The sequence below is a fragment of the Crocodylus siamensis genome, chromosome 13, assembly GCF_052110815.1.
Source record: "Crocodylus siamensis isolate JL-2025a chromosome 13, ASM5211081v1, whole genome shotgun sequence".
NCBI classification, from domain to species: Eukaryota; Metazoa; Chordata; order Crocodylia; family Crocodylidae; genus Crocodylus; species Crocodylus siamensis.
Window position 1 is genome coordinate 34149838 of NC_143407.1, and position 18676 is coordinate 34168513.

Consider the following 18676-nt stretch of genomic DNA (forward strand, 5'->3'; position numbering starts at 1 on the left):
GATGTAGGGTTGCATAGAGTAATATAGAAAAGTTTTACTTGGACACTCATGCTTCAGGTTGTATAAATTCACTATTGTAGTAAGATTTGAAGGCTGTAGGTTGGTATTGCTCACTTTCTACTTAAAAAAGTTCCAAAATCATTGCACTAAATATTTCCCCTTGCAATTTCCTCTTAAGATCTAGTCATAGTTTTTCATCTGCACATCTGCTTATCTCCAGCGTATTTATTATATCTACTTTTTACAAAAGCCAACATGGTCAAGCCTCATCTGACTAGCAGACACAGGCTTTTTAATAGTTCAGACCTGGAAATGATAGGAAGAGGGATAACTTATAGCCTGGTTGTAATATATTTAAAAATAAGAAGTTAAAAGTCAAAATGAATACTATATCTAAACATCTGCTTCTGTGATCTCTTTCAGCACAAGTCCTCCTTATTGCTGTGTGGACCTTTACTCTTTGCGAACGGGAGAGATGGTCAAATCCATACAGTTCAAAACTCCTATTTATGATCTGCATTGTAACAAAAGGTAAGAAGTTTCCCAGTTCTCGCTCGTTCGCATGCTCTCTCTCTCTTTCCTGTCTGCTTTAAAAAAAAATCTGGGGGCCACAGCTATAATATCATGTATGTTTAAAATTGTATTCATTGCCTGGTTTCATGACGTATTTTAAAATCCTAAAAACACCTCAGTTCCACCATAGCTAGAACCTACATTTTGCCTGAAAAGGAATATTTCAGCCTAAAATGTGATGGATCTACTTAAAGCAATTGCTTTCACCTGAAAATATCAGTGCACTTTTCGTATATGAATCAATTAAGGTTCAAAATACTTCAAGAGGCCTTATCTTCCTATTTAAACATGGGGAAACTGAGGCACAGAGCTATTCAGTGAATTAACTACATTAGCAAATCAAGTCATTGTCTGATTTCTCATCTGATCCCATGATCCCGTGGAATGATAAATTCAGATCTTGTCCAGGTTAATTCCATTAATTCAACCGTATCAACTTTTGAGATGGATTACTATGTGTGCTATGTCTTTTGGCTGAAACAAACAACCTGACAGCCTGTCTGTTTTATGAGTTTGCTGCAGTGCTTTTTGACCAAAATTTCCTGTTCTCAGGTCAGAGGACTCTACTTCCAACATGAATATTCTTCTCCACTTTAATGATTATTATTACTCTTATACTGCACTCTGTGCCTGTATTGCAGAGTAACTGATAAAAGAGAGAGGATCACATTTCCACGTTGAAGATGGAGAAAATTAAGTGTAGAGAAATTGCTGCCTTTCACTGAGTAGGATTATATATGCTTTTGTGATGCACTTTGGGATCCTTCAAAGTGGAAGGAGCTGTAGAAAGAAACAGTTAAGCAAGTCGCAGCAGTTTAAGTGAAATATATTTTGGGTGTTTTGTATGGGACTAGATGACCTGGAAGGGACATGAAAAGGAGAGGAGCCAACTACCCCACCAAGAACATTGAGTCTGAAGGCACAAGGTGATGAAAGAATTATTAACGGAAAAATGGCGGAGTATCTGAGATCCACTACAGCTTTGTTGAAACGCAGACGCTTATCTAGCCTGATAACCTTCCCTGCTTTGCTGTGCCCTCCCTCCTCCCCCAGATATTGGTGTCTAAATAGACCTGGAAGAAATAGTAGAAGGAAACATTAGAATATAGAGCAAGTGAATATTTGAGTAGTTACATAATCTGATTGCTTAAAAGGAAAAGGTGCGGGCAGAGGCAAGTATATTTTGATTTTATAACGGACAGGTGCCCAGAGCGGGTTAAAGTTTGTTATCAACAGCCAGTTTCCATGTCGGTGGAACAGTGTGTGCCCATATCAATAACAGCTGAATTTAAGAGGATGAAATGAAAAGAAGGGGAAAAAATAGGTCACTGTTTCTTTAACAGTCTGTCAGAATGAGTTCAGTACTTATCTTTGCAACTGTCTCTTTAAAAATTTAAAGTTCCCTTGTGTACACTGTGATGATAGTAAATCTTTCCAGGCAAGCCTTTTTTAGCGGCAGAAAAATCCAATTGTAAAAACAGTCAAAAGGCAAATCATTCAAAGCCTCTACCAACCAAAAAGTCTCTCCAGGTGCTAATGTTTCTTTTTCTAAGCGGTGAAATTGGAAGAGCTTCTTCAAAATTGTGTGGCCGTAACCAGGGTATCTGTTTTACTGGAATGTATGAGGCTCTGCTATCATCCAAGAAAAGTTCACTGTTTCAGACTGAAAATACATTAAAAATGTCCAAGTTGAGTGGTAATGAAATATTAGCCATGCAGCTGACTAATGCAGCCCAAAACTTCAACTGCAGAAGAACAGATGAGTATTTGTTTATAGATATCAAGATAATCTATACCATGTATGTATGTATGTAAACACCCATACATGCATAGACATTTAAAAAATATCCACAGCCTGTTAGGTACCATCCATACAGAATGATTATGGAGCGTGTTTAAAATAAAAAAAACAATATGCACAGGTTTTTGTACACACATTTATATTTGCCTCTAAAATCTGTATATTAAGCTGGCTAATTTCGTGGCGACCTTTACAATTTGCAACTTCCTTTTGTTTTCCTCTCCTGTGGCTTCAGTTGGAATAGGTTTTGTTTAACTTAAACTCATAATTTTGTTTGCATTAGGTATTCATTTCCATCACAAAGCTGACTGCTATTATATTATCAATTTGTAAATTGGGAAAGGAAAAAAAGGGGGTTTGTTTGGTTTTGTTTTTTACTAAAACAGCACTGCTTATTCCTTAAGTGATCATTTCCTTTTGTGATACCACCAATGTAGATTCCTAATGTTGGGTTTCACGTCCTGCCTTATGGCAATAGAACTGGCTTCAAAGCAGGTAACCACTGTGGAAATGTACACTGTAAATCTAAGCATGTGAAAGCCCTTGCCCAAAGCACTCCCTCAGTTGCTTTCTTTCCAACATCCCGATCAGGTGCAGAGCCCAGTCTTCCCCTTTATTTTTGGGTCTGGTCAAGCAAGCTGTTTTTAATGCCTCTGACACAATGCAACTATGGAGTCTTGTTCAGAGAGGAAAAGGATCTTAGCCATTTGCTGTGAAGAGATTCTTTTGGGTCTTTGCTGATTTACCTGCGCATAAGTCTAACCCTAGCCACTGGAGAAGTTTTCACGTGCAGCACGGTGGGAGGTTTTTGGATCCTTTGCATATGAACAGAGCTGCCAGGTCCTCTGAAAGTTTTTTTGTTTTGTTTTGGTTTTGGTTTGGTGTTTGTGTTTTGTTTTTTGGGGAGGGGGGCTGGTTTTGCTTGAGGCAATTCTCTCTGGTCTTAGAAAAGGAAATATATAGGAACAACCAGGCAGTCAGTAAGTAATATACATGAATTCTTTGGACCTAACAGATTCATTTGAAAGTGGTTTTCATCATGCTTTAGCATGGAGAACCAAGTGGCATCATAGTGATCCAAAGGTGATGGAGCCTAATGGGATCCAGACTCCTTAAGGTCTTTTGGTGGATCATAAAAATCTGAGGTCAGGTCTAGTGTATTTTTTTTTTTTTTTTAAAGAATCATAGCAAATTAGGGTTGGAAGGGACCTCAGAAGAGAGACCATTGCTCCTTGTTCTGTTATTTGCCACTGAGAGCGGTCTGCTCCATCCTCTTTGAAAACATCCTCTTGGAAGGAAGGCTCGTGGATCCAAAATAAAACATACCCAGCGAGAAGGGCTGTAGAAAGCTCTTTGAATAGAAGCCATAGCAATGATGCTTTTTGATTGGGTTGGTTTTTTTTTTTTAAATATTATCTCTTCCTACTTCTGATATACCTACTCTTGGATCCAACGGGCAGTCAGTCTATAAAACAATTCTTAGAGATTGACACATGGACTGTCCAGAAATTCCTTCCACTCAAAATTGAGCAGAACGGTCTCTTATTACCATTCAGCTGTTTTTTCCGAAGCTTCATGATCTCCTAGTTCAGCTTTGTTGCCTGTTTTGAGAATAGATGAGTTATATTCTTGAAGGGAAAAAAATTTCAAAATGGAACTTGTTAGAACAAAAGTTAATTTCATATGCATGTAGTGATGCCCTTCATCAGTTAAATACTAACCACAATATATCCCACTCTTTTTTCTAATAAGTATTAACCAGTTTTAAAAGAGCTGTTGCTCCATTTGAGGAAAGGTTGCATTGCAGTTAACAATGGGCAGGAAAGCTAACTGACTCGGGCTGGCAGAGCCTCACAAGCTAATTTGTGTCTTTGAAAAGGGTTTTAGAAGCCCTTTGTATTTAAATAGCCTGAACTTAGTTCTGAAGCTTTTAAAATCTTACACCTTTTATAATGTCTGTTGATTCATAGACGATACAGTATGCTATGTGGCTTTTGTTTTGTGGTTTTGTTTCAAGTAATGATTTGATATTCTGCTTTGGAAGTGTGTGGGTGTGCGCGCATTTACACATGCAGAGAATGACAAAGTGTATACGTTTCCACCTCTGTATACACAGGCACCCACATACCAAGCATTACCCTTTGTTTTAGAGGTCCAAAAGCATTGGACAGCTTTCATTTTTGCCAGTGCAGATGCTTTCTATTTGTGGTGGCATCTGCATTATAAAGGCCTGCAGTGGTCCAAGGTCACCAGACAATAGCTGTCCCCTTTGACTTTTTTTTTTCTTGCACTTAGTATGCTAGTAATCATTTTAAGTGATTTATTATGTAAACCCTGTTTCTCTCATATTTTTAATTCCATGGTGCTGTGGTTTCACATGAGGGAAAACACTTTTAGTAAATAAGAAACCAGTGATAGTTTGTCAGATTTTCAATAAAATAGGCAATGGGATTATGTCCAGGATAAAACACACTTCCTTTTAGATTAGTCTGTGCTGATCTGTGGGATTTTGTTGTGATTTGAAACAGAGGACAATTCCATTTTCTTTCTTTTCTAATGGACCTTTTATTACAGGAGGTATCTTACATGTGCTGGGTGACTCTGTATCATATTTGTATACTTCCTGAAGAGCAGGCTTGTGTGGTGGGGATGAGAGAGGCCTTTAATAATTGCCAGTTATTGGAAAACTGGCAGTTTATTACTCAGAAATTTAAAATGATGCTCTTGAAACAGTTACGTTTAGATGTTGAATCTTAAACCAATCCATTTCATGTTGCAAATATGCATTTAATTTTTGTGTTTTCAGGATACTTGTCGTAGTCTTGCAAGAGAAAATTGCTGCCTTCGACAGCTGTACGTTCACAAAAAAATTCTTCGTCACAAGTACGTATATTCCTGACTTCAGTTTTTCTGCTCTAGCAATTTAGTTGTAGTCCCATAAAAACAGATTTCAGGTTGTCAATAGAATTGGATTGCAAGTCACATATGAAATTGTAAGGAATATCAGCCTTGACAAGTCTAGCTTATCTTTCCCTAAAAGCGCTAAGCACCCACAGTTTCCAGTGGATTTCTTTAGAGATGCAGGTGTTGCATCACTTCAGAAAATCTGCTCCTTTTGCTGTGTGTATTTGTGGAGCTTTGCAAGTTATTGTCACTGTAGATAATTCTCATTTGTTGTTGAGTGCCTTGTATTGAGAATTTGTTATGGGATCTTTTGGGAATCATTCTGGTCCCTGTGCCTCCATACTGGCACTCTGCATTTTGAACTCTAGTTTTTATACATAACTGATTTTGCTTGAAAATACGTATGTAATTCCAGTGGTCTCACCATATTTTGCTCTTCACCCTCCTTCATTCCAGGTTTCTTGGAGGAGGGGAGAGGGTCCCCTATTATTATTTTTTTTTTTTATATATATTTTGGTAGCCCTGAAAGTCTAACCAAGTCATAGCTGTGTTGTGCTACAGATAAGCATGTCTACCCCCAGGTGCTTTCACCTACTGAGTCAGCAACTGAGGCTATTAGCTGCTGGCCCTTCCTTCCTGTAACCTGGGTGCATTTAGAACTGCTTTTCTTCCATTTATTGATAATTAATCCTAATTGATAAGGTACCTTCCAGAAACGGTTCCTCCACACCCTCCCTTGTTTCTCCCGTACTAACTTCTGTCTCTCAGTAATTCATAGACTTGGAGGGAAAGACCATACATTTCTGCGGCTGTTACTCTTGATTTGTCTTTGCAGATTGCTCGTAAAGGTACACAATTCATCTGGCCCCGAAACTAAACACACGCCTATGTAATGCTAAGTGTCGTTTAGGCCCAGAAGTGACGTATCCTTTCTCCAAAGTGCTAGTGCTTGTTCATAAGGACGGCCTCTTCAAATACTGTATTACTAATCTTCTCCCGGGTTATAACATACACTGCAAGTGGTTTTGCCCTCAAACAGGAAATCTTATTAAAGCAAGCTTTAAATTAAAATGGGGGGGGGGGGGAAATGCTTGCCTTCAGGCACACCTGGCACCTTCAGTTACAACACCAAAAATATTTTCTGCCTTCACTTCTGTATATTTAAAAAAATAATAAATCCAGCTATTAGAAGCTCTTCCTTTGAGAAGAAATATCCTTATGCAGTAATATGAAAGTTGCCAATAGGTGTCAGTTTCTTCCTATGTCATGGACTCTCCAAATTTCTCAGAATCCAGCAGCGCTCGGTAAATACAACCTAACGGAGGCAGGCTTTGAATTAAGGTTTGCGTTGGGGTTTGTTTTTCCTTTTTATGCCTTGACAGAAATAAGGTATAAATAAGCTAGCTTTTTATTTTTGCACGGGTTCAGTAATTCAACTTCCTAGTGGCTCTACATCTTGATAAATTTCTGCATCATTGTTTTGAAGCCAGATAATAAATTACATCTTCAAGAAAAAAACCAGAAGTTAATTCAGATTTGTGTCCCAAAAAGTTGGACTGGCAATAAGCACAGCAGAGCAGTATATGATGGTATCTGGCAAAGGAATATTTCTGTTCCCGGTGTCAAAAAAAAAAATAGTTCTGATACAGTGAATGTATTAAATGTATTTTGGAATAAAATAATAATTGTTTTAAGAGTCAATCATTCTGGAATTAAAATCTCAGTTTCCTAAGCAGTGAAATAAAACAGCAAAGCCAACTCCCAAATTGCTGCTTATCCTCTTAATTTTATATTTCTGATGTTGTTGCGTGTCCCAGTATGTACAGACCTTTACTTGTGGATACGTGTGTGGTTTTTGCAGGTTAAATGCGACTTAGAAACCTGTCAGTTTGTAATTAGAGTTGGGAGTGTGGTTATTTATTTGAATCCAGTGGGTAAATAATCTGTTTTCCCTTACTCTTTATGCTGAAAGGCAACAATATGGGTAAACAGGTCATCAGTCATAAAGATCTACAATAGGAATAATTGTGTTTCAGCTGAAATCATTTTATAAAAATGTAAGTCATTAGCAAGCGACATACTAAGCCGTGACTTATTACGTCCATTTTCTACACTTGGCAACAGATTTCCAAGGGCATGAATGACACCGGTGAGCCTCACTTCTTTGCAAACTCTGAGGAAGTTAGGTTCCTGACAGCTGTTTGTGTCTGACAGTTTATGCTGTGGTTCATATTCAGACCTGTTTTTAGAAAGCTTGATTAAAATCTCTTCAGACATTTTTGTATTTATAATGAGGAGTTGGGGGGGGGGAATACTTCCTACTTCAAAAATAAAAATAAACTGCATTTTTTAAATCAAGGGCAGTAGCCAATATGGCTTTGGAACTTGTCCTGGATAGAGTCCTCAGCGAGGCTTGGTGTTTTGCTTGATTTGACAGGAAAATGAAAACTGTCTGACCAAAAAATCACCAGCAAGAATTCTCAGTAGGTAGCTAAGGTTTCAGCAGGGCTTAGTGAAGCCCTCCCTCCTTTCAAACACATCCCTGGATGGTATCCCGTTCTCCCCTCAATACAGGCTGAGTGAAGGATAGGCTACTGAAAGGATATTTTGGATGCGGGGGATTTGCACTGGAAAATGCACTTAAATCCTTTGCTCTAAAAAAGAGTCTGCCTTAACGTGTAGGACAGCCCAGTTATTTTAGGGCTGCCCCGCGATTTGACTGCGTTCTGCAACGTTTCCTAGAGTCTAACTTTTCATTTCAAATGAAAACATTTCTGCCCCTAATTCCTCACGTGCCTTAAGGTGTGCAGCTTGGGAGGAGGTGTGCTGCTCTTCTGCCCCTGAGAGCAGTCCTAGGAGGAACCTGGGTACGAATTCCTGGAGCACCTCCTTTCAGTAGGGGAATTTCAAGCTATGGGACCCAACAGCTTTTGGGCTCCTTTTTACACTAAAGGAGGAGCATGTGAAGTGGCTGGGGTGCAGCGCAGAATCAGAATGACTTTGTTTGCAGGTACCATTCCTACAATATAAACCACTTGCAGTTGCCTCCAGCTACACAACAGTAGCTGCAAATGTTGGAAACCGCGTCTCCTACCCATCTCGCCTCGTTCAAGTGTAAGCCTCGAAGCATCATCAAGGACTTTAACATTCTGACATGTTCTTTTTATTAATTATTTAAACATGGAAATGAGTGCAGAATGTCAAAGCCATAGCGCCACAGTTAGAAATTAAGGTTTGTTCTAGTAACATTAATAGCACTTTGGAGAAACGAAACATGAACAGTAGTTTTGTTTTGCAAGGGGAGAGGCTGTTTTTTTGGGGGAGGGAGGGCTGTGGTTGAATGTGCTATCTTAATATAGTTGTAATAAATATATCATCAATTATTCAGGATGTAAAGTATGGTCAAGTTCATGCTTCTGTGAGAGCGCTAACTGTGCAACTTTAACATTGCATTAATACAGGGTTTGTTTTTTTTTCTTTTTCATTTAATTAGAGAGAAATGTAATGATTGAATTTTAATGGCAGAGCGCCAGGGATTTTTACTGTAGGCTTTCATACAAGTACTCGTAATACAGGTGCCCCAGTCTCCCATGTATGAATTCGAGGCAGGTGTTTAAACTCACATGGCAAACATGCTGCAGGTAATTACGGAGGGGAAAAAGATCTCTCTTAACTTCCGCATCTGACATATCCACACTGAGTGGTATTCAGGCTTCAACGTCTGTCCTCCAAGTAAAGGCAACACCTGCAGTTTGTATGGAATTCCTGCTTGTAACTTTCCCATGGAAATCCACTCTCCGCTGTGCCTACATTAGCAGCCAAGCCAGCGGCATCAAGAGAGAGGTTTGTCCTGGAAGAAACAAAAAAGAATCCAGGAATGGCTGGAAGTTCACCGTTTGAAGTCTTTCCTTGTAGCCCAGCCCAAGAAACTCCTTTGGCACTTTTATTACATGTTTATTCCCTTGGCTTCCTCTGAAAGGTGAGGTGCAGATTTTAGATCGTTGGACTTGAACTCTGCTTCGCAGATTTGCTTCAGGGCCTCTCCGTGAATATTGCAGTCGGCTGCAGGATCACAAACCAAAGCGATGTGCAGGCGGTGGTGTTGTTGTTTGTTTAGCTTTGTAAAGAGCAAATGTGAAATAACTGGGTTTCATTGATTTGTATGCCATCAGTGCTCCTGCAACCCTCCTCCAAAAATGCTTAGTTAGTGTAATGTTGATGATTACAAACCTGATGAGTACTTTCCTATCTATAAAGAACTTTCTCCCTGCCCCCACCCTGCAAAGAGATTAGCACAGATAACATCATACATGTAGCATTATCTTTGCATCCAATAACGAGTGCTTGTTTAGTTTCTCTTGCCCTTCCACTCCTCATATTGATATATTCTCAATCCATTATTCTCTAGAGATAAAGACAGTTATTGCAGCCATTATCTGGCACCACAGTTCTATCGATGCTGCACGGTTAGCCCCTTAAGAGGTAATTTTCCAAAGAGTTTAGTCAGTATACTTTATAGTCCATAAAGTCAGGAAGATTTTTGCCTAACCATGGAGCTAAAATTGTTCAATATATACTAAATGCTCCTCTAACCCTTGAAACAAATACATAAAAATAGACAGTAATCTGCGATTCAGGGGTTATGCTGTAGTTTGCTTTTTATTATTGGCAGTCACGTGCCAGAAACTGGTGGCTTCAACCTACCATCGCTTGGTTCTGGAAATTACCTTGGGCTTCTTTTGTACATTTGTGCATCCCTCTTCAACCAGTCCACAAACGGGCATCAGCTCGTGATTGACCTCTCTGCTCCAAAGCTGGAATGTGAGATGTCTTATGGAGGAATTAAATGTGAAATGGTGTTAAAAGCAGGAACTTTTGAGAAGCTTTTTTGTATTTCCAGTCCCTTCGTAATCCTAATCGGCAGAGGTAATTCATCCTGATCCTGATTGTCTGAGCTGCTGGAATTTGTCTAGCTTAGTGATTCTTAATCAGGGTGCCGTGGCATCCCGTGGTGCCTTCCGGGGGTGCCAGGCAATACTGGTGTTATTGGGTGCACAAACATGATTCACAAGAGAAACCCAGAGATTTTGAATGGGACTCCATAGCGTTAAAAGTTTGCTGAGTCTGTGCTGAGTTCTTTCCAACAGAGGAATTGCTCTATTTTTCAGCAGTTAAAAACTGTGTGAAAGCAGAGAGCTGGTGTTTTCTGAGGGGTCTAAAAAGGTTGAAAACTACTGAACTAGTTTATGATAAAGAGTCGGGCTAGTAATTTCCTTTATCAAATTTCAGTGCAATTGTTTTATTTTCTTTGTGCATCTAGAAGTGCTTCTACAACACAGCCTGGACTTGAAACACTTTTAAGGATTATTATTAAGGAGACAAGTTTTTGAAATGCCTTGTCTGCCAATCAGATGCCAGTGCTCATAGCAGCACGAAAAGAGCTCTTTAGAAGAGGTTTAAAGACTTTGAGTATTGCACGGGCAGAAAGCTCCTGGTCTGAAGTGAGGGCTTGTACAACTTCTCCTTAATGTTCCTCTACCGTGGCAAGACTGCAAGTTGTTAATAATAAGTTTCTGTGGTGTTCACGTGCAAAACAAGGGTCTGAAGTAACCTTCTTTACTGTGTGGCTACATTAGATGAGAAATATGCAAATAAAAAAGGGCAGTTAAATCTTCAGGATTGTAAACAAGAACTCACTTTCGGGATTTGGGAAATTAAACTGTCCTGCTACAAGGATCGCTATCCTCCTTCGTTCAGAGGGCACGCAAGCCACTGTGAAGAACTGCAGAAGTGTGTTAAATTGCTTTATGTTTGAAATACAGCGTCCTGTAGTTCAGTTTCCTGTTGTCACAGGCCACTGAATGCTGCGGTTCCTTCCCTAACTTCTCAGTCTCTGTCTTGAAACCAACTTGATTTCTTCCTTTCGCTACTCTTGCTGGAAGGCTGATCCCAAACCTTGCTCCCAGAGTCGTAGGTTAGAAACGTTCTTTTAATTTCCAGCTTGCATTTATTCACGGCCTTTTTCATACCCAATTTATTCTTGTGCCAACATTGTCCTTGGGCTTAAATACATAGAACGTGTTATGCTGGTTTAGTGAAACGTGACTACAGTAGGGGGAAAGACCAAAGGAAAACCCGGACGTGTACTTGTTATCCACCAGCGCAATAAAATGATTGCATGCATCTCATTGAATAGCCCGAGCAAAAAACCAGAAGACACCCAAGGTTAAATCAGATGCTGCAGCCTGAAGTTTGCCAAAACTCTGTTGAATGTAGAAAGTGTTGAAAGCCAGAGTTTTCTATGGTGAAAGCTCTGATGCATTTTCCTGGGTAAGTCGGCTCTGGCAGCTAATGGCAACATATCTAAGCTGCTGTTACAGAATTGAAGGGAAGGGGAGGTTTCTATAGGTAAGCATATAAAAAATGACAATTTAATTCTGCGATGAGCCTAGTGCAGATGGAAGTCTGTAGCTGTATGCAGGGATCTACCAGCACGGTACTCGATATGTGTGAATACAACACATGATGACTGCTGAATCTTGTGCTACTCGGATAAGAACAATGAGGGTCTAATTAGCAGTGGTGCATAGGCCCTTTTTTCTCTGGCTTTTCAGTGCCCCCTCTTCGTCCCCCCCCCCCCCCCAACCTTTTCAAAACTATCACCGTCAAAACACTTTGCATGGCCAGTAGGGTGGGTCCTGCCTTGTTGCTCTTGTGCTCAATTTTGTGAGGGATGTTTAAACAGAAGGAAGCATAAGAACAATAGAAGATCTCGGGGAAGTATGTGATAGTATGCAAGTAATAGCATTTACATAGGGCCTTTCATCTAGAAGGATCCCAAAGGAATTTATAAACAATATTACTTTATACAATTTATAAACAAATAAATTTGGTTTGCCTTATGACGCTAAAACCCCAAACAAACAAGAAATATCAGACAAAACAACTTTATACGATTTGTTTTTCTTGGTATAAACAATGCTCATGCAACAACAGTCTCACTCTATCCGTTATTTACTTTCTCTCCCCTTTCTACACTCCTCTGTCTCCTTGATCGGTCATCACATTGGGTTTTCTCCAGCCAGTTTAGCTTGCATGATTCCTTAGGCAAGGAGTCTTGTGGCTTTGTCACTCTGAGGCCTCATGTATTCCTTTTAACTCTAGAAAAAAAATATTTGATAGTTATAATTAATGTAGGCCACTTGAGAAACTACTGAAATGCAACCACTTCTATGGTGGACTGTCTTTGCTAACTATCTAACATCTCATGGCAGTACTGGTTTAACAGCTTATAGAACTGAAAGCAGAGAATGCGGTGTATAGGTGACACAAACCAGTTATTATCAGTTGAGCTGAATTACCCATTCTGGAATTTAGTCAGGAAGATAGGTGCTTGAAAACCCTATTCGTTAGAAAATACTACAGTATTTTTTTGGATTCCTTCTCTGCCACTTTCCTCCCTTTTTCTTAAAATTCATCAAAAACTCTATACCCCTGAAAGTACAGTATTCTTTAGCAACATGATCAGCTTTGACTCTCAAGTCTGAGTATCACCCATTGAGTACCATTTTCTGCAGTGTGTTTAGGTTATCTTTGGAAGCCTCCCATCCTTGTCTCAACCAGCCCTGACCCTGGCAACCTTCTGAACTCTTAACTGGGATCTCAAACCCAATGTCACATGGCAGCATGAAGTCCAAACAGGTGCAGTTTGATTCACAGTTTGGGATTAGAGACTAAATAAATCTATAGGGGGCAGATTTGATAATAGTACTAGTTTATACTCATATGTCGTATAAACACTAATCCAAAGGGTAGCCTGAAATGAAATTGTCCAACACCAGTATGAAATCATCACTGTCATGTGGGTATAAAGCATGGGACATCCATTAAAAGGAGGAGGAAAGCCTGTTGTACACATTAGGAGGAGAATCCTTGTTACTGATACCAAAGAGGGTTAGTGTGCATGTGCAGAGGGGAAATGAGAGAGAGCCTGGGAAAGGAAAGCAGTAAACATGGGGAAAGAGGAGATTTTTATAGTATGGTCAAATAAAAAAGGATGGAAAAGAACAACTTACTGAAGAGACTTTCATTGGAAACCAGAATCCAGGTCAAGATGGAGGAGGAAAAAAGACAAAAAGTGATAAATATCATAACCAGAAACTTTTAAAGACTGTAAAATAGAGGAAGATATGGAGTCCCTAGTGCATGTTCTCGAAGAAGGAACATGCCAGTAGTGTCTTGAGATTGAAGAAATACAATGACATTATGGCCAATTCTGCTTCCCTCCCCCCCATTTTATTCTGTTGCACATATAAATTAGAAACATTTTAACAGTATATCAACTTGCATTGGATTTAGAAAGAATGTGGGGTTGCATATACCCTTTCTCTGTGCATGGGTCCCAATTCATTCCCAACATGGCATTTTGGTTTTTTCATAAAGGTATAAAATTATATGGTAGTGTCTATGAAAATGCCTGTTCTTATGAAGGCCAGCGTGTGTTACATTCAAGTCTAAATAGAGGGACCAGTTTCAGTTGTTGTGCCATTAATTGCGATAGTCCTTATTTGTTTGGGAAAAAACTGGCATTTTAAAATGCTGGCCCTTCAAACTAGCTGTCTTTCTGGTCATCAAGAGCTAGATGCTCAAAGGGATCCATAAAGCTACTGACTGCTCATTGTAAAATGAATGAGCAGTCTAGGAGCATAGACTAAACTTGGGATACCTCAGTCCCAGTTGAGTGCCCTGACCTGCAGAGCCTTGCTCCCATGCTTTGGTCCAATGAATCTTTCAGTCTTTTCTTCAGAGTGGCATAGCAATAGGAGGATTGGAGTGTCTAGTAACCGCACTTCAAGATCCAGGATCTTGATTCAAACCTACATTTCCCATCTCTCATAAAGTGCCCTAATTATCAGGCTGCCTTCACCACCACACCTTCGTGTCCACTGAGTTTTGTAAGGCCTGCCACTGTGTAATAAGTGTGCCGAGCGCACATCTAACACAGTTGATCTCTCAGGTGGAGGAGCATCTAGTTTGGAGGATCAGGAAAGGACTTCGTTGCAGTATGGATCCCATAATGGCAACCCTTATTTTGAGGATTGCAATTCAAGAGTTATTTGTATATTGTGAAGCCTCTAAATTAGTTTTCAGTAAGTTTTCACCTTTACACAAGGGGGAAAAATTCCCTGTTTTGATTAAGTGTTGCCAAGGACTTGCATGATTTGCTGTCCTTTTTGAAAGACTTCCCCGTGGTGATCTTCTCTCAGATGACCTCTCCATACCTTCATTGGAAATTACTGTCTTCTGGACAGTCAGTTTTGCTTTCTCGTGATGTTAATTTTCATTGTACACATGGTAAAATTACTGCTGTTGCTGCTTAGAATGGGGTTTTCTTCACTTGTTTTGAAGTTTAGCAGAAGTCAAAGTTAATCTTTAAGAGAGTTATGTTTGTAATGATTGGATATCAAGGCCTGATGGGTCACGCTGGCTGTCTCTTCATTTGCTGAGTGGATGGTGGATGAAGTTCTGCTGACTCCAGCTGTTTTTTTGTTTGAGGTGGTAGAGGGGGACGATAGCAGAAAAACAGTTTGCTTTTTGTCCCATAAAATATACCCGTTGTGTATCGTTCGTGCTACTGTAAGACTCCAAGCCAAATGGAGTCACAAAGGGGGTGGGGAAGTTGCTGCTTTTTTTTTTCTTAATTGAGAAAAGCTTAAGAGTGAGTTGCGTGTCTGACCTGTATAGAGTTCATGGTTGGAATTTACTTGATTTGCGAGTAGTTCTGTATCAAGTTGACTGAATCCAATTCCTGTAATTAATTACCTTGAAAGTGATGATACATATAACAAAAACGGCCACTGTTGCAGCTGTAGCTTTTCAGAGATAATGCTAGACATTATGTATAGACTGTTTGTTGATCTATGGAAAAAGGCATTTTACAGTTCTAAATGGACTTTGGCTCATTCAAATGATCAATAACCACTTTCTTTTTCAAAAAGGTGTTTAGTTATATATAAAAAAGTGGATTAATTGCAATTTTTCAAGCGTGGTACATTTGTTTGGCTGATATGACTGGTTGTGCTCCTATTTCTTCCTTTTGCTGCTAAATACTTGTATGAGAGAGACTGAATTTTCCATGTCAGGGTGGTCCAACTGGTGGCCCATGGGTTGCATGCGGCCCGGGGTTGACCGGTAGCCTCCAAGGCTCTCCCTGATGCTGGTCCTGATGCTACTGCCTGGGTCTCCCTCTCCCTCTTCAAGCCCCCCCCCCCCTTCCCCGAGAGTAAATTTTAGTTTGCAGTGATTGCAATGAACTGGCGTTGTGGTGATATGCTCAAATTGGTGAAAATGATCCTGAAAAATCTACTTGGCATTTAATGTGGCATGACAACCTGCTTAAAAGAGACTTAGTTCTGGACTAGAAGAGGGCTGACAAACCAGAAATAAAGCGCCTTGATTGAAGCGATGCATGGAAGTGCATACAATACCTATCATGCACTGTTTGCAGTTGTAGGCAGGGTTATTTAAGGCCCTCATGTTTGAGCTGGCCTTGATAACCTGGATGGTCCGTCTCAGTGATGCTGTGGAACAGCACACAGGATGAAATCCCGGGTCATGGAAGTCGCTGGGAATTTTGCCATTGATTTCAAATGGGCCAGTAGTTCATTCACAGTGTATAAAGTTAAGTGTGTGCATAAATCTTTGTCAGATGAGGGGTCTCTACGCATAAACAAATTGGAAAAAAAGATTTTGAGTTCATTGCATCTGTCGACAAGCAACAGGCATTCTGTGAAGTTAAATTTATTATAATGTAAATATCTAGAACTAATTTTGTCAAAATATGGAGAAAAACCTACTTTTCCAAATGCGAAAAAAACCCACCCTAAACTCCCAACAGCTTCAGCTAACAGCTATTTTTGCACAAAATTTTGACTGAAAGGTTTTTAAAGTTGTGAAATCTCTGCTTCCCTAGCATTCCAGGTGACATTAAAATAAGAAACCCAAGCATAAGGAAAAATTAGCATTTACACTTAATTAACTGTTAATAAAATAGCTCATGTAGCCACAATCTTATCTTCAACTACAAAAATGTAAGCATTTGCTGAGTGATATGAGCAATTGAAAGCTCTTTGTTTAGACTTTTTGTTTTCTTGGCAATAGCTAAAATTCTTTGTAAGAAGTCATTAAGATATTTCTCAATGCTGCCTTTTTGAAAATTTTCAGGCTGCTATCCTTGTCCAGGGCCAAATATGAATCCCATTGCTCTTGGAAGCCGTTGGCTTGCTTATGCAGAAAATAAGGTAAGGAAGTGGTTAAATCTGTATGTTTCCCATAAGACAGATACTAGAATGAATTTCATAAAATCTCAGGCACGAGCATGAAAAATATTATAGTTTATTTCAAAAAGCAGTTTGATAGTGAAGGTAGGTGTAAATACAGATTTTTATTTTTTTTTACCATCAGTTTTTGTCTGCAATTAGATTGCAACTTTGCTCTACCTGTTACAGTTTTCTGCGTTTGCAGAGCCTAGGCATAAAAGAAAATAGCAGGGGCAGAAAAAAGGTTTCGTGTTTGCTTGATGTGGGTTACTCTGCAATTAACACTTCTCAGAAATAATTTGGACTCTTTTATTTCAACCCCGGTGAGACCTAGTATGTAGCTATCCTTGTCCCTGTTTCCCAAGTAGGGGAAACTGAGTCACAGAGTGGTCAAAGGGCTTGTCCAAGACCACACAGCAAGTCAGTGGGCAGTGTCAGGAGAACTCAAAAATTCCTGGCTCCCGGCCTCCGAGGTCAACCTATCAGGCCACAGCCTTCTCCAAACACTGACATAGAGAATTAGTTTTGATTTGTAATTTATTTTTTAAAAAAGACACAGAAGCATTAGGTGCTGGTGAAAGTGTGATCAGCACTTGTTTTACCAAATCTTATTCTGCTGCCTAGTTTCTGATTTAAAACGAGACTCGTTTGAGAACTTTGCCCCCCGTCACCAGTGCATGGTTTGCGTTTTAAAGTAGCCTGACTCCGCTCGGTTAAACCCCACGACAAAAATAGCTGTTGGTAGAGCTGAGCCAAAGACGCGGAGAGAAGCAGCTTTAATGCATTTGCCTGCTGCTACACCTTTTCAAGCACAGCTGATCTCTGTCCGAATTCAGGGCTGCTTTGTGTTGCGATGCCAAGTTCAGGGGTCAGCTGCGTAGCAACCGGACTTGCAGATTAGCCTGTGAACTTAATGAGTACTGCTGCTGCTGGAAATGCAAATAGCACTCTTGTGTCTGAAAGTAACTTCTTCCACTTGTGATTCCCATATTGTCTTTTTTTCCTCTCTAACTATTTTAGCTCTTTTAATATAATCAGGAAGGGGGCATATGCTGGAGCATATATTTATTTTTAGTGGGGTCCTCTTTTTTTCAGTAAAAATGAGGGAATGCAGCAGCTAGAGTTTTGACATGCATGCAGCAGCAATAAATATCAGCAACTCGTTTACTGATTTATTTAGATAGAGCAGCTTTTTATTATCTGTTTCCACGTTCTGCCTCTCTTCCTGGTTGATAGTGGGTATAGGCATCCTGTTTTTTGGAGGGACAGAGATTAATAGTAAAAGAGCAGGGTAGAAGCCCTGCAACTCCAGTATCCAAGCCGTTAACGTACTGAAGCTTGAAAACCCTCGAAGAATTAGAAATGTGAATGTAGCTAACTTTTGCTTTTGTCATTTTTCTGCTTGCTAGAGTCTTTAAAAAAAAAAAAAGGAAAAAAAGAAATAAGCCACATCCAAATTCTTAGCATGTCAAATATTTAATGTTACATAGACATGGCTAAAGCCTTTGATTATATTTATTTAAATTTATTTGTGGTAACGCTGCCAGACCAAAAATCCCACCATTTCAAAGTTTATGAATTCTTAGTGACTACTCATCTTGTAATTGAAAACCAAAGTTGAGCATGCGACAGTCTGGGTGGCACCCAGAAGATTATAAAAAGGGGTTAAGTGTCTCAGCAGGGCTTTTTGCTATTTGTATGAAAAAAACCACACTACTATACATGATAAATAAGAGCTATGCTAATGGGTTATGGGGTTGTATAGTTTAATAGTAGTGATTTGCTGGCTGTCTTTCTTCTTGCAGCTGATCCGATGCCATCAGTCCCGTGGTGGAGCCTGTGGAGACAACATTCAGTCTTACACTGCCACAGTCATTAGCGCTGCCAAAGTGAGTACATCATCAACTGCTGGGAGAGGTTATCATGTGCAGTGATTATCAGGTTTTCCTATTGAACGCCACTGGGATTTTTTTCCCCCCTCTTCTCATTCACAAAAGGAAAAAAGGGAAAAAAACCAACACTTTAATTAGGTTTGCGAGTTGTTGGGTTTTTTTAATAGGGCCAATACCAACTATGATAT

General features: G+C 39.6%; 1 protein-coding gene across 4 annotated transcripts in view; it reads left to right on the top strand.

Moving 5' to 3' along the window:
* BCAS3 (BCAS3 microtubule associated cell migration factor) overlaps positions 1 to 18676 on the top strand; it is a 457217-nt gene that overhangs the window by 70103 nt on the left and 368438 nt on the right. For all 4 annotated transcript variants that reach the window (XM_090025357.1, XM_090025360.1, XM_090025358.1 and 1 more), the window contains exons 8-11: positions 424 to 531; positions 5181 to 5257; positions 16502 to 16578; positions 18402 to 18485. In XM_090025357.1, coding sequence (XP_089881483.1) covers positions 424 to 531; positions 5181 to 5257; positions 16502 to 16578; positions 18402 to 18485 — 346 coding nt within the window. The remainder of the gene's footprint in view (positions 1 to 423; positions 532 to 5180; positions 5258 to 16501; positions 16579 to 18401; positions 18486 to 18676) is intronic.